Here is a 15,336-nt window from a genome sequence, read left to right on the forward strand (position 1 = left end):
TTCATCTTTAAACTTTGCTAAACATTTTGACAAATTTGGATTGTGTGATTCACATTTTAGCTTCAGAGTTCGGAATGAGCGCAGTTTTTGTGATTATCAATCTATCAATCATTAACTAACTCACTAAGGAAATGCAATTCCATGCCAAAAACCTTGCAACACCAGTAAATGTTTTCCACATACCAGAACGAGGGATGAAATGGTTTCACGGTTTACCAATAAAAATAGCAAGTGAATAAGGATACTGTGTTGTGTATTTCTACTCAACATCATCTCGCCAAAATTGCTTTACAAATTAATTTTTGCAATACTGTGATGATGATAACAGTGATCATTTTAGTCTCCAGAATCTTTATACATTTTTATGCATTTTCATCTCCCGTCAGTAGCCAATCCCAATTTGTGCCGCCAAAAATACAGCAGCTCTGCTTACCTTTTGTTTTTTGTGTGGCTTGAAAATGGCAGCTGTTCACCCAACCTAGCTTCCATGTCATGGGACGTGAGGGTGCTCTTAAACTTCTGACATCTCAAGTCAGCAAAATGTATGTTTTGCTTATCATTCAATTGTCAATGGAGATTCCATCTAATGATTCATGACACAATATCTGATCCAAGATACTTGACGTATCTGGTTTCCAAATGCAAAATTTTGCAGGTTTACTTTTCAATACTAAACAGCCTAAGCTTCACAATTTTGCTACCAGCGTTTCACAGTGGCATCGTTCTTATTTTTTTTAATTTTTTTTCCCCTTTTGTTCTTCCTCTTTTCTTCCAAATGATGCTGGTGCGCATACTGGTGCAAATCATAACACGGTGACTCGCAACTTTTATTCCCTGCCCACCCAAACGCATCACGCTTGGCACACTGAGCTCAGGTTTTAGCCCCCTTTCTACCAGAAATCCCATTGCTAGCCATTTTTTCTTTCCTCCCCGTTAGCGGAATGACACTTGATCACCCTCCTCATCCTGTTACTTGAAGCTCCGTGCCAGGATGAAAAAGCCACGGCTGCTGTGGGGCAGGTTTCCTGTCTTCTTAACGAGAAGCTGCTGTCCATGTCTGATGAATTTCTCAAGCGCTGCTAATCTGGCAACTCTGGGACTGTACCATGACACAGATCCCCCAAAAATTGTCTGCAGTGGATATTCAGACCTACCACAGACTTATGTTTTGGTACATTTTGATGGCGAGACAGTGACAGCTTTGAATATTGGGAAAGAGCTCATTTTAGCCTGTGTTGTTAGTGGAAGTTCCAAAAAGTATTTGCCACGTGCAATTGAATTTTTTTTGGGGGGGAAAATCACAAATGATTTATTCCTCATGGTAATGTACAATGCGTTTGAAATTATGCCAAATGTTTTGGCAATCATCATTTGAAAAAAAACAAAAAAAACAAAAACCTCAAATGCCAGCCAATTTAGAGCATACTGACTAATCTTTAAAGCCTCACAGAGTATTTTGGACCAAACAATGCAGAAAACAAGCTTTTTGTAAAACGATACTGTCTGCTCAACAGTGACATTGATCTCTATAATTTTTGCTTTAATGACACTGAAAACATCTGTACAATCCTTTTCTTCTATTGAATACCTTGAGTTTTTGATAGCAAAATTATGTATTTAAAAAAAATAATTACCACTGTAAGAATTTTATATTTTACAACGGACAAACTATTGGCTCACTTCTTAGTAGTAGTAATAGTAGTTAGTAGTGTGTGCGCATCAGAGCCATTTATGTGTGCGAATGTATGTATGTACAAAAAAAATTACATTCATTCAAAAAATAATTGATATAAAATTTACTACACTCTTTGTAGTATGCGACAAACACTTTTGATCAATCTCAAGCTGCTTGTAACGGTCCAACAGTCCAGATAGCCGCCAGGTGTATGGGTTTCTGAATTCCATTGAGCATCATGATTTCCTCCCAAAAACACTGAATTATGCCATCTGGTGGCCAACTGTACATTAAAAAAAATAATTTATTGAGTTTTTAACTTGTTTTAACTTTACCCACTTAATAAACAAATAGCCCAGCTCAGAATTTTTCTCTGCCAATTCCCAAAATAAAACTTAGTTGACTCGTTATGGTTCCCGTAAATGTCATTTAATATCAGTATTTAACATTTTTAGGAGGGTGTCAAATGAAGTACTAACGCTTTTCTCCTTTTCGGGACATGGCTCTCCACATCCTCCTTGAATAATGTATTACTGTACATATTTAATATCTGCACATTGTTTTGTATCATCTACCACTTACCCTGTCCTAAGTGTTATATCTATATACTTGAAAATATTCCCCACATCGTCCATATAGCAAAGTCCCCATTTACTGCATGTAATTCTGTTTACTGAGGAAGCGTAACTCTCTCGCTGTTGGAGGAAAACAACAAACGAGCCACTGAAAAAGCTCGCTGCTATTTTTTGCCATCAGAGCAACGGCAATGAGCGATTTCCCTCGCTTTGGCTTAGCCATAATTGTGACAGCAATTTTTTCTCCCCCGATGAATCCCCAGCCACATTTAACGTGTTTCTAGGCCAGCTATGTGTCCACTAGGTGTTAATCTAAGCGTGGATTTATTTAGATGGTTTTAATCGTCCTACATCTGGCAGCGTAGATGAATGTTGGTGACTTTCCCATCATCTCAGCCTCTCGGCTGTGACCAGGGCAAACAACGGTTACACCAGGGTCCAGGTTAATGAGAGGATTTGCTGCACGGCGGCACTCTGTCCCCCACCCCATGTGGATGTGGTGCAGCTGAGCCCCGCAGTGGCCCAGTGCCGCTGCGGAGCTATGAATCACCCTCAAGCGGTGTCCCAACAGAGCAGCCACCACTGGGTATGGACAGCTTGAGGAAAGCGAAAGGAGAAAGCCATGCAGAATATCCCAGAACTTTGCTGCGGCCATCTCTCCCCCCCACCGCCGGCACCACATCTTCTCGACCTCCAACCCTCTCCCCAGCCATTCCCTCTAATTCCCTTGATTAGCGTCTCTATGGGAGCAGCAGCTAGGCAGCAATTTGCCCATTATGTGATGTATTAGCGCCTGCCCTGGGGCAGGCATGAAACGCAGAGGGACGCCCGGATTCAACTCACGCTCTCCTTGCCTGCACCTCGGCATTTACCTGGACCCCCTGCCTGGTGCTGTACGTTCACGCCCAAGGAATCGGCAGTTCTGACAGCGGGCGATGTAAAGCACAGCTGTAGCCTCTGATGCTCTGGATTAGGGATGAAGCGGTTTACCGATAAACCGTGATATGATTTCAGACGGTCAGTATTAGTGTTTCAAATTGTAACTATGGTTACTAATATATTTAGCGTCTCTGAAAGTCGTAGTTGTCTTTTTGAGAATGAGATGCAGAGGGTAGCAAAAGACAAAGACCATTAATGATGCGATGACAACAGACACACATGTTACTGATTTACTATGTTGAGAAGCATGGCAGAAGGTATCCCAGATGACGGAAGTCTATCAAGATGACTCGCAGATCATTGCTTAATCATTCAAAGGGGTATGACGTTTTAAAAAATAGCAGCAGAGATTGGGACTAAACCCTATTGCAATAGCAAAAAAAAAATACTAAAGCTCGACAGCAAAAAATATAATGAATGGCTGATATGAAACATTTCAACCCTAAATAAATCACAAACTATGATAAAGAACACTTGACATTCCCCTTGAAATTAGGAGACGTACCAGATGATTTGATCTCTGCAGAGCAAAATCTAGTGAAGGCTCTATAGACCTTTCGCGAACAACTCAGGCTCAATTTAGCTCCTCCCCAACATGCAAAGATCTTAAAAAGTTGAGTTGTCACAAAACACGACTTTTCTGTTTTCCATGGTTAGGCACCAACTTTTGATATCTTTGGACATAGAAATTTCAAGAATATACCTGGAAGCTGTGAATAGGACAATTTTTCAGGAACTTCAAAAGGAATGGTGAAAAAAAAAACATGAATGAAAGAATGAACTTGTGACTTGTCTACTTAGCAGTGAAGATGTAGCACTACAAGAACAAGTCAAGATAATGAACCAGATTTCAGTCCAACAAAGATGACTTTTCTTTTTACTGTTCTACTTAAATTGTCTTATTTTTAAATAAAAATGAGATTTTCAAACAAATTTAGATTAAGTTGCCATTGTAGGAACAGAACTCCGCACCGCTGTAGTATGTTCCGTACCGCGCTGGGAAGTCTTGGTCCCCAGCTACCTTTTATTATTTTTTTAGGCTGCTTTGCTACAGCGGCACCGACTTTGTGCTCCTCATCCTCAATTAACTTGAAAGTAAGAACAAAAATATGACACAATTGGTTCATTAGAGCTTTTCTAAAGCAACACATCTGATGTTGTAGATTTAAGTACAGCACTGCATGACGTGGCCATCGATTCCGAGGAAGTGGTTGCAGTCAAATATCGATGGAGTCCAAGTTGTCGGGTCGTTGCCAGCCTACATGCTGTTTGAACGTTCAACACACTTGCACATAGTTAAGTCTTCTTTGCCTCAGCGAGGCACCGTGAAAGGTTCATGCTTGTCGCCATAACAACGGGGCATCCGCCGTTCTTTGCAATTGCTACCTATACTGAATAATTTAGCCAGTCATCGGCAGCTCCTAAAACTTTGTCACTTTTTGACAAAAAGACAAACTCAGGAGCCATTTGTATGTTTTCCCCTGTGATATAACTCTTGAAGCTGTTATATTTCATTCCGCAGAGCGTCCATGGCAGCAGCCTCCTGGTTAGGAGAAGGCCAGCATGACTGCACACCTGAGAAAGAAAAGCCACTTGAGAGGTAAAAAAAAAAATTGTTCATTAATACAACCCTTAATTTTTGTTTGTAACTTGAATGCACCACAAGCATCAACCTCGGTCCTTTTTCATACTGAGTCGTCAGCGCGTTGAAATTGGGAGCTCATTTGACTGCTCTTAGATGTGACGCAGGAAATTTTCTCTGGCCAGTCCATTCATGTTATGTACACAAATGGAGTAAATTGTTGTAGCAAAATTATTAGCCTGGAAACTCACTGACCGCGAGCCTGTTGCTTTCCAGTTGTTTTTTTGTTTATTGTTTTTTTGAACATTTTATCCTCCTCCATTGCGCGTTGTTGTTGCGGCTCTGCAAGAAATGAATATGAAATATTTATCAACCGCACCATGTGTTGGAAACGCTCGGCACCTACCTGGCAACGCTGCTGGCTTTGAGATAACACTTTGCGATGGCAGGCAAAACAGCCAAATGTTGTTTTTTGTTTTTTTAATCTTTCCCAGGAAAGAAAAGCTTTCTTCTATCTCTGTTTTTGCGCTAGCCAAATTCTGAATTCTCAGCTCTCTATTTAATTTTTTTGACTCTCGGGATTTGATGTGAATGCACTGCAGGATTGAAATCATGCACTTACAAATGTTTTCGGAACATCACCAGGAATCTGAAGTTTTCAGATATACAAAAGCAGGATTATGATTATATATGATCAATCCGTAACGCAAATTGCAGAAAAACATGAGACATTGATGGCCCTCTAAAATGTTTATTTAATTGCCTATATTTTGAGTTTAAACTGCAGATTATCTGCTGATTATAATTGCTGAACACTTTACTATGTCAAACTGGTCTCACATCACCACCCTTAAAATTAGCTTGCGAGATAGATAGGGTGAGAGAGAGAATTTCCACCAACAACCCAGACTAAACTCTCCTCCTCCCCTCTATTCAAAGCATATCTCTCAGTTCTTGAGACGTATCATTTTACTTCTTTGACACCAATGTACTACTTTCCTACTAGACAGGGCTTTGGCGGCATCTTGTGGCATCTTAGAGCCTTTCAGAAGGAGCACAAAAAACATGGATAGGTGAGTTTTTCAGCAAGGATAGGTGGGATAGGTTCCAGAGAAAAAAATGCAAATTGATGAGTTTGTGAATGGATAGTAAGTGTGAATATACAGGGCATTATTGTAAAAAATTAAACCGAAGCGCAGCATGTAGGCATCCTCATCAAAAAAAGAAAGATGTTGAATTGGTTGCCAGTAACTTGTATCTTAAAGTGATTGAGGCAAATTGGAGTGCACTCCTTAATGCATCTCTTTTTTTTTTTTTCATTAAAGAGTCGTAAACCATTAAATAGTCCAAAAAAAAAAAGTGTTGATAGTACAGTCTTAAATAAATGTTATATTTAGGGGTGTAACGGTATGGCATAATTGGTATAGAAGGATACCCAAATCCCACACGGAGCTTGATGGTTAAGAGGCAAAATTTGTTACTGCCACCAGCCAAACATTGCGTTTTCTAACCACACTCTGCAAACAAACAACAGCTCAGTTAAAATGTGAATATCATAAAAATACAGCAAACTATGGTTGACGCACTTTCCGAAAAAAGAAACAAGTTTTATTTATTCAATTCAGATTAACGCTGCAGCCAATGATTATTTTAATGATTGATTAATTTTTCCATGACTTTGTCAATGGATGAATCCGCTTCAAATCTGGGGTAGGGTGGTTATGCTGGTTAACCTTCATTATAGGCTCTTCACAAACTATGAGGGTGAATTGGTGGGGAAAAAATATCTAGGCACAAAAAGGAAAATACACAAAATATTCCTCAAAAAAATTCGGGGCAAAAAAAATTGTGTTGATATGCAAATCTGAGGTCTTATACCGCTCTATACTTAAACGTGAGCATGCCTAATCATTTTATTTCCCATTTTGAAATAACTTGCAAGACAATTTTAGGACCTCAATAATAACATTTTGAGTATGTTGATATTGATGCACATGATTTCTGGCTTTTTTTGTCAGACATCTGATTAGGAAGTGTGTGGTCCTATGTTAATATTACTGTTACTACTGCTAGTATATTCTACATACACAAACACACTCCCATGCTCACAAACATTAACACACCAAAAACAACCTGCTTGCTCTGTCCAAATGAACCAAACCTTAAACTCAAAACCAAGCTATGTACCCACCCATGATTTTTGCCGTACCGTTAAACCCCTAAGAGCACTTAATCACTATCAATCAAGGAAACGTAGTCAAATGCTCATCTCTCGTTCTCTTGCGGAGTTAGAAGGATCATGTATTAGGCCTCAGGTCTCGATTGAACCGCTCTGTAATCCCCCACCAAATACCGGCCGGCTCAATGATTGCCTCCATTTTTCAGTGTCATCAGCAGGAAAGCCAAGGCGGTGTACCCGTGCGAGGCCGAGCACGACTCGGAGCTCTCCTTCCAGGTCGGCGCAATTTTCAACGCCGGTAAGTGTTATCACGCAATAGTGGCAGGCTCCGGCCGGAATATTGGATTGGGAGGAAAAACGAACTCCCAATCTGATCTGCCATCGAACAGAGAGATAAGACGAAAGAGGGAGGGAGGGCAGGTGGCGGTTGGTGCGAGACTTGGATTTCCTCCTCAGAGGACCAACGGATCACTCTGACAGGAAATGAGGATTAGGTTGTCATGCAGGTCCCGCGATGCATTTCCGATCATTGTGATAGCTGTTTTTTTACATGATCACATGGAATGTTCCTGTGCAATATTGCAATACCACAATGAAACTATAGGAACGAGAATGGTGGTAAATTTGGTCATTGGCTTTAAAACGCTCTGAAGGTTATGAATTTGACTTCCTTGAACCTGCAGATGGAAAAGAAAAAAAATGTTGCAAACATTTTCAAATATTGTGAGATAGGATTAAGGCCAAAATGCTCACTCTCCGTGGCCATATTTATTGCAAGGCTCTAAATTTAATCAAATTGACTTTAAAATATCTAATATCAACCTTCATTAAACCTGTGGATAACTTTTTATAGCTTGGAAGAACAAGTTTGAATATACTGAACCCATATTGCCAATGCTTCGTGGAGATCCCAAATACGTAGCTGCACTCTGGAAACAGTGTTAAAATATAGAAAACAAATTGGCATCAAATTTCTTAAAGTACGGATCCCATATCCTTCTTTCCCACTGGTTAAATTTAGTGGCTAGTGGTAATACTTAGAACATAAACTTTTAGATGCGGACTTTAAAATCTCATTAAGTCTTTAATTTATCTTCCTTCCACGTGCACAAGGCCTCTTTTAATTTAGCAAAATTACTGTCTCAAAAATCACCTTCTCCTGTTGTTGACGTGCAGTCTAAAGTGCCTTTAAAAAATTTTATTATTACACCCTTGGCTATCAAAATGATCATGAAAAAAATGTCTGCAATGCCGACTCCTATGGTCATGATCATACGAGGTCTCAAATTTGTTCAAAATGACACAAAATGTATTTTGATAAGTGGTCACTCTTATTGAATGTGCGGCCTTTAGTCAGTTGAGGTGAAATTCATGGTGAGCTCACAAAAACAAAGAAAAACAAAGCGTAACTGTACAATTGTACGCACTCACTTGATTCCCCTGTGCTCTCTTCTTATGTTACCTCCGAACCACCTTACCCCTGCCGCCACCGCCACCTCCTCCTCTTCGCACTCCTACTCCATATCCCCTCCTTCTGCAGTGATCCAGTCCAGAGAGCCGGGCTGGCTGGAGGGGGAACTGGAGGGCAAGCGGGGCCTCATCCCTCAGAACTATGTGGAGATGCTGTAGCCTCCAAAACGGACACAATGATGGAATTATTATTCTTATTATCTACCTTAATCTCACCTGTTGTGTTCTCGCAAGCCATGAACTTTTTTTTCTTCTTCCGCCCACTTATACATGGTATCCATGAGACCTCCCTCACCCCTCCTCACCCTCCCCCCACAGCAGCGTTTTCGGTCCGCCGCCGTGCCTTGTTGAGCCCTGAATGTAAACGGGTATGTATGGCCATAAATCATCAACAGGGTTTTTCGCTTGCATATTCCTCACTTTCCAAATGAGGCGCACATCAAATTTGCCCTTCCAAAACTCGTTTTATACAATCGGTGCACTTTTTGGCTTTCTTTCAGCAGACATTCAAACGCCACACCTCTTTGCGAATCGTGCCTTTTTCTTTATGCCAAATGAGTCCGTTCATGTCAGCATAAGGAAGTAACTTTCTTTTGAGATTCTTATAATTATTATCAGAACCAAGTGTTTTATTATTATTTTAATTTTTATCTTTGGGTTGGTGGTTTTTAAGCTTATTTTTAAAGCTCGGTTGCCTTTACCGGGCAGAGACACTCCTGCAAATGTCGATTTAATATGATTTTATTTCAAAACCAAAAGGAAAAAAAATCAGATTTTATGCTAAATAAGCTCATAAAGCACAGTATTTCAATGATATCTGGTGCGCATATGGTATCTTGATGATGAATGCAGAGGTTGTTTCACAAGATTTTAAGGTGGAAGCGCGTCACTTGAGTTTATGTCACCGGCGGTTTGCAATCATTTCAAGTGTTGATTTGTGGTGTTATTGTTGTTTGTAAAGGCTCTTGGATTCATTTTTATACACCTTTGATGGGGGCATCCTCTCAAACAATGTTCAATAAAACATGTATTCTTGCAGTGAAATAAATTTTCCAATTCATAACTTTTCAGAGGAATTGGACTAAAATGGTTGTTTCCTGGTCCATTTTTCATTATTCTCTACAAATGCAATACAATTGGTCATAAAATCGTGTGATGAAAATCTTAACTTTGTTTACTTAAGCCAAGCAGTGGTGCATTGAGATACAAATGACCCTAAGTTTTTGAGTCGTCATTCAACCTATTTTTCACTCTGACTTGGGAAAATAGCCTACCCAACACACTTTACTGTTAGCAGAAGTGTGGAAAATTGTGAACAATTCATTAAAAAAGATGAATAAATATACCGCCTGGCTGTTTAATTACCACTCCCAGTTGAAGTTCACTGTCAGACTAAACATAAATCAAAGAATTACACCCCGTGTCTTTAAAACCACATTTTGCATTTCAGACCGCTAGCTTGATGCTAATACTTATTAGCATCTATGTTGTGGTATCCCTTAATGCAACAGATTGAACATAAATGATTCAGCAACTACATCTAGACAGACATCAGTATTCACAGCTGTATACTCTTTATTCTCTGCGTCGAACCACGAATAGTGCTGCACTAATGAGATCAAAGAGGAGCTGCAATATGATTGAAGCCTGGCACTCCTCAGGAGCGTCATCTAATTAATGCAGTGGGATATAAACGGTTCAATTCTATTGTCACTCCCAAGTCATGACTCCGTGTATTGTGACATAAAATGTAATGTAGCCAATAAAATAGCGCCCTGACTGAGGAACGAAGAAGCCAGCATATATAAAAACAAACTTAGTTAAGAACCAAAAGACGATCAAAGATGTTCAAAGCCTGTTTTTTAATCTTCGTGTTGTAACAATAATTTTTTTTTTTTTCCTCAAATACTTGCATGTGGCACGGTGGCCTCACAATGAGAGACAGCATCGGTCGTGGGTTCAATCCCGGCTCCGGCCTTCCTGTGTGGAGTTTGCATATTCTCCCTTTGCTTGGGTGGGTTTCCTCCGGGTACGCCGGTTTCCTCCCACATTCCAAAAACATGCATGGCAGGTCGATTGAACACTCTAAATTGTCCCTAGGTATGAGTGTGAGCGCGGATGGTTGTTCTTCTTTGTGTGCCCCTGTAATTGGCTGGCAGCCAGTTCAGGGTGTCCCCCGCCTACTGCCCGAAGATATCTGGGATAGGCTCCAGCAGCCCCCCGCGACCCTAGTGAGGAGAAGTGGTACAGAAAACGGATGGATACTTGTGCCAGGCCTTTGGTGCTCACTGAGCTCGGGTTTGCCATTGGAACGATTTTATCCACTCGAGTGTGTTTACACTGTATGTACTGTTGCTGTGCACATTCACAAACACAGTGATGACATAACAAAGGCAAGCTAGCGCTAATGAGATGGGTGACATTTTTTTCCCCCCTCCATCACTGCCACCATCCACCCTCAGGGCCCTTCATCCTTCTCCCGCTTCCTCCCCCCCTCGGAAATAGTGCTGATACATCGCGGCGACACCAGCCAGACTGTCAAGCCTGCATGTCCGCCTCCTCCTCTTTGTCCTCCCCAATACTATCTGACTCATCTACACATTCCTACTTTGTATGCTTACGTTCTTCTTCAATCTTCATTGATTTTTTTTTTTTTTACTGGCTAGGTCTAAATTTTAATACTTGCACATGTGACAACTTATAATCACACTTGGTTCTTTTTTAATGAACCAACAATCTTGGATTATGGATGTGTTTTAGTTGTTAACTTACAATTTAGGTCAAAAGTGTATCATGGAGTAAACAAAACAAAGTAAAGACAAAAGCGCTGTTACTTTGCTTAAATAATGCAAGTACTGATGATCTTGGATAACAGATGTGCCGTTCTCATCTGTTCATCTATAAGAACTACAATGTCAAATGCAAGTTCAAATTTGAAAAGACCAGAAATTGTGCACTTCACTTCTACGTTGATTGAATTGTTTCACTGTTCAGTGTTAACCACGAGAACATTTAGCTGCCACCGTCGGTCACCAGACTGACGAGCAATGTCGAAACTTTTTTACGAGGGCATGTGCTCCTCTTGTCGGCTTGAAGCAAAAGCCAAGTCACTCCCTCTTGCAAACGGACACGCACACAATTAGCGTGTCATGATATTTAGCATTCAGTCCAATCATGACGATGGCGCGTCGGAAAGGCCAGCAACCCAATTGTGACGCCGGCTTCAAGCAGCCATCTTAAGCCAATTTAAACTTCAAAGCCATTCGCCTCTACTTTGCATGAACTACAAATTCTCTCGATGTGGGATAATGAACGTTAAGTGGCTGAGCTACAATAAGTGACCTGCAAGTTAAAATTTGAAAACAAGACTATGTCAAGACAAAAGCCACTCAGCATTACTTTGTTGAATGAAACCTAGTAGCAAAAATTGCGAATATCTGATGATTTCTGCTGTTTTAGCCGATCATTTACAAAAAAGAAATAAAATAACATAGGTACACTACACATGCTTAGGTACGAAACAAAACAAGAATTTTTTTTTTACATTACTCCGTTTTAACAAACCAAACCAAGAATCTTGGATAACTGGTAACACAATTGGCATTGTGTTAGGGCTGGCTTTTTTTTTTTTTTTTTGTAATAATCCAAATTTTGTGGTGCAGAATCCAAAATTAATAAAATCTGTTTTTTTGCTATTCACAAAAATATTAAATTAAGGTGCGTGTGTGTTGTGTATAGTATATATATATATATATATATATACATACGCACGCACGCGCACGCCCACACACACACACACACACAATGGTATCACCATGGTCACAAGGTTAAGAGAAACGCCAGGAATAATCCTCATTCCTACGATGCTAACTTTCTCATGCAGTTATTGGTAGTCCTGACCTATTGGGTGCGGCACACACCTCTCACCACACTGTCAATTGTGACAAACAAGTTGCCACGTAGCTGTAGTTAAGTCTAATCATCATCAGCTCTACTGCAGCGAATATGTGGAATTTAGCTTTAACAAGCCACTCTATGCTACTTATTTTGTAATTAAAATTCCAGCCTAGGATTATGACTCTTTGAATTTATAATGTACAATAAACAAGCTCAAGTTTAAAAAAAAAAATACGACAATGGTATCCAACAATAGCCAAAGATGAACGTAAAACGTTTACACAGCCGTGCATTACTCGGACATCTTTATTTCTCCTTCCTCAACTCTTCCTGGCGGCGTGCCAGCCACGCTTTGATGCAGTGTCCTTCATCTTTCATCACCACCACCTCCTCGCAGTTTTTTGACATCCATTTTCCCCACTCCATGACTCAGCATGGCATACGTATAATATATATATATATATATATATATATATATGTATATGTATATATATATATATATAAAGCACCTATTATTTCAAATCCTTAAAAGAGCTGTCTGTACTATGGTTCATCCTAAAACCAGATTAATATATTACTCTAAAATATCATTTGTATTTAAAAATAAATTTTATTGATCAGAAAAACAATTTGTCTAAGATCTTGCTTAATAACAGTATCGGTAAATTGGATACAGGTCTGTAATTATTAAAAACACTGGTGTCTGCTGTGCTCTTCTTCAGAAGGGGCTTCACCACCGTTGTTTTAAAGGCAGTGGGGGAAGACACCTGTCTGAAGAAAGCAATGAACTATTTAAAATCTCTTCTTCGAAGAATCTGTAAAATGTCTTTACAAGCGATGAGGGAAATGGATCTAAAAGGCAGGTTGTTGGATTTACCTGGGAAAAAACTCAACCCAGTGTCCTTGCATCAACCAGGGCAAAACTTCTCCTCTGGTAAGACTGACTGTCCATGTTTAATAAAACTCACATTTTGGCGAGCTATAAAACTGATCTTAGGTCATCGAGTTTGCTTCTGAAGTGGTCTGCAGATAGCATCTGTTGATGTCTCTGGGGACTTTTTAAAATCTAACCTGGTTAAAAGATCGAAGGTGGTGAAGATATCTGCAGTTGTTCTTATTAAATGTGATGAGATTTGAAAAATAAGTGCTTGACTGTTTTTTGTAGGATTTTGAGTTGCAAAAATATTTCACAGTGAACTGTAAGTTTGCTTTTTCTCCTTTTCCTCTCTGCACTACCGCATTTTGTTTTACTTTATTAAATATTGTCTCCACCGGGGTATAGTCTTGATTGATAGTTTTAGTTTAACGTGGAGTGAATGAATCTGTTGATTTTAAATTCCTGTTAAAATTGTCAACAATTAATTCACAGGGTGCAGGTAAAGTGTCTGCAGGAGTGCTCTTAAAAATCTCACACTTTGCTTCCTCAGTTCTCACCCGGGCTGCCTGATGATTAAAACTGGCAATGTTAAAATAAAAATATACAAGGTGGCACGGTGGGGGACTGGTTAACATGTCCGCTTCACAGTGCAGAGATGCAGGGTTCGATTCCAGCTCCGGGTTTCCCGTGTGGAGTTTGCATGTTCTTCCCGAACCTACGCGGGTTTTCTCGGGTACTCTTGTTTCCTCCCACATTCCAAAGACATGCCTGGTAGGTTGATTGAACATTCTAAATTGACCCTACGTGTGATAGTGAGCGCGAATGGTTGGCAACCAGTTCAGGGTGTACCCCGCCTGCTGCACGAAGACTCTCTCTCTCTCTCTCTCTCTCTCTCTCTCTCTCTCTCTCTCTCGTGCTCTACATTTACCATAATTGGATTTCTCATTTGTTGGACTATGAAGTGTTTTTCAGGAAAAGTACAAGTATCCCATTCAAGGTCATTTGGTACTGAACACGAATAATGAATGTAGATCTTGGGTGCCACTCCACGCTCTAGTAAAAAAAAATAAATAAATAAAAAGTACTTCCCTACTGCAAACTACCAACGCCAAATGCAAATGAGTGTTTTATTGGGAAGACTGGAGAAAGTGAAGAGGGGGGCTGGGAAAGTAGGCCAAAGACGCTGCCGCCATGTGCGCGGGCGCAGACGTGAAATCAGCCTGATCCAATAGATTCTGTTTTTCTGGCACCACTACAAGTGAAAGCGATTGAAATCTGGGGAGATTTGAAGAGGGCTTGCAGATTTAAATGGCACGGAGGGTGGCAAAATCGAAAAATAAAGCAATACATTTTGGCAAATAGATGCGTTTGCAGATTGTGAGGTTAAGTGATTTTTTTTTCTCTCTCTCTCCGTCTTACCTTTTGTTTTGTTGGCTTCCGAGTCGTCCAGAATGGCGCCAATGCAGCTTTTTTAAATTCAGTCACATCTGAATTGAGTTGGGCTTGTAACACCATCAATCCAGCCCGGCTATAAGTGATCAATGTCACATGGCTTAATGAAAATGTTTGAATTTAACCCAAATTTCAAAAAGAATAGATTGAAGACAAATATTTTTTTTTTTTTTTGAACAGCTGAACTTTATTCTGGGCTTTTAAGAGTCACTTTAAATGTTGTTGTGTGTGCGCTTATTCCCATTTAAGTTGAAATTGAATGTGATGCACACTTATGCACTTGTCTTTTGATATCCCTTTGCCAAAATGTTTTCCCCATCAATATTGTTGTGTTTTAATTCACAAAAAGCTGACATTCAATCGGGAGTGTGGACATTTTTCTTTTCTGATTTTTAAATACTTAAAAAAAAGATGCTATTTGTTGAACATTGCAGAATTCTCTAATTTTGAATGCTACTAAAAATTCAAATAGCATATTCAGTGTCTTATTTTAAGTTTTGAAAACTATAAAAATGTTGTTTTTCATTTTGAAACAGAAAAATATTGGTTTTGTGAATTATTGAGAAAAAATGTGACCTCATCAGTGGTAAGGTGAATCAACTGTAAACTTAGTTTACCGAATCAATAATATAATTTCCCAACATTTTATTTGGTTAATTAAAAACAAAACCAAACACAACAGCAACAAGG

At 39.7% G+C, this 15,336-nt stretch overlaps 1 protein-coding gene across 2 annotated transcripts in view; it reads left to right on the forward strand.

Annotated features, from left to right (window-relative positions):
* The window catches only part of arhgap10 (Rho GTPase activating protein 10), a 53,679-nt gene extending 44,172 nt beyond the window's left edge, over positions 1-9,507 (forward strand). For both annotated transcript variants that reach the window (XM_088302647.1, XM_088302646.1), the window contains exons 21-23: positions 4,712-4,789; positions 7,157-7,248; positions 8,491-9,507. In XM_088302647.1, the coding sequence (XP_088158773.1) occupies positions 4,712-4,789; positions 7,157-7,248; positions 8,491-8,579 (259 nt within the window). In that variant the 3' untranslated portion in view covers positions 8,580-9,507. The remainder of the gene's footprint in view (positions 1-4,711; positions 4,790-7,156; positions 7,249-8,490) is intronic.
* The last annotated feature ends 5,829 nt before the right edge of the window (positions 9,508-15,336 follow it).

This window comes from Idiotropiscis lumnitzeri, chromosome 8, assembly GCF_059441095.1.
Source record: "Idiotropiscis lumnitzeri isolate Australia: NSW breed Sydney's pygmy pipehorse chromosome 8, RoL_Ilum_1.0, whole genome shotgun sequence".
NCBI classification, from domain to species: domain Eukaryota; kingdom Metazoa; phylum Chordata; class Actinopteri; order Syngnathiformes; family Syngnathidae; genus Idiotropiscis; species Idiotropiscis lumnitzeri.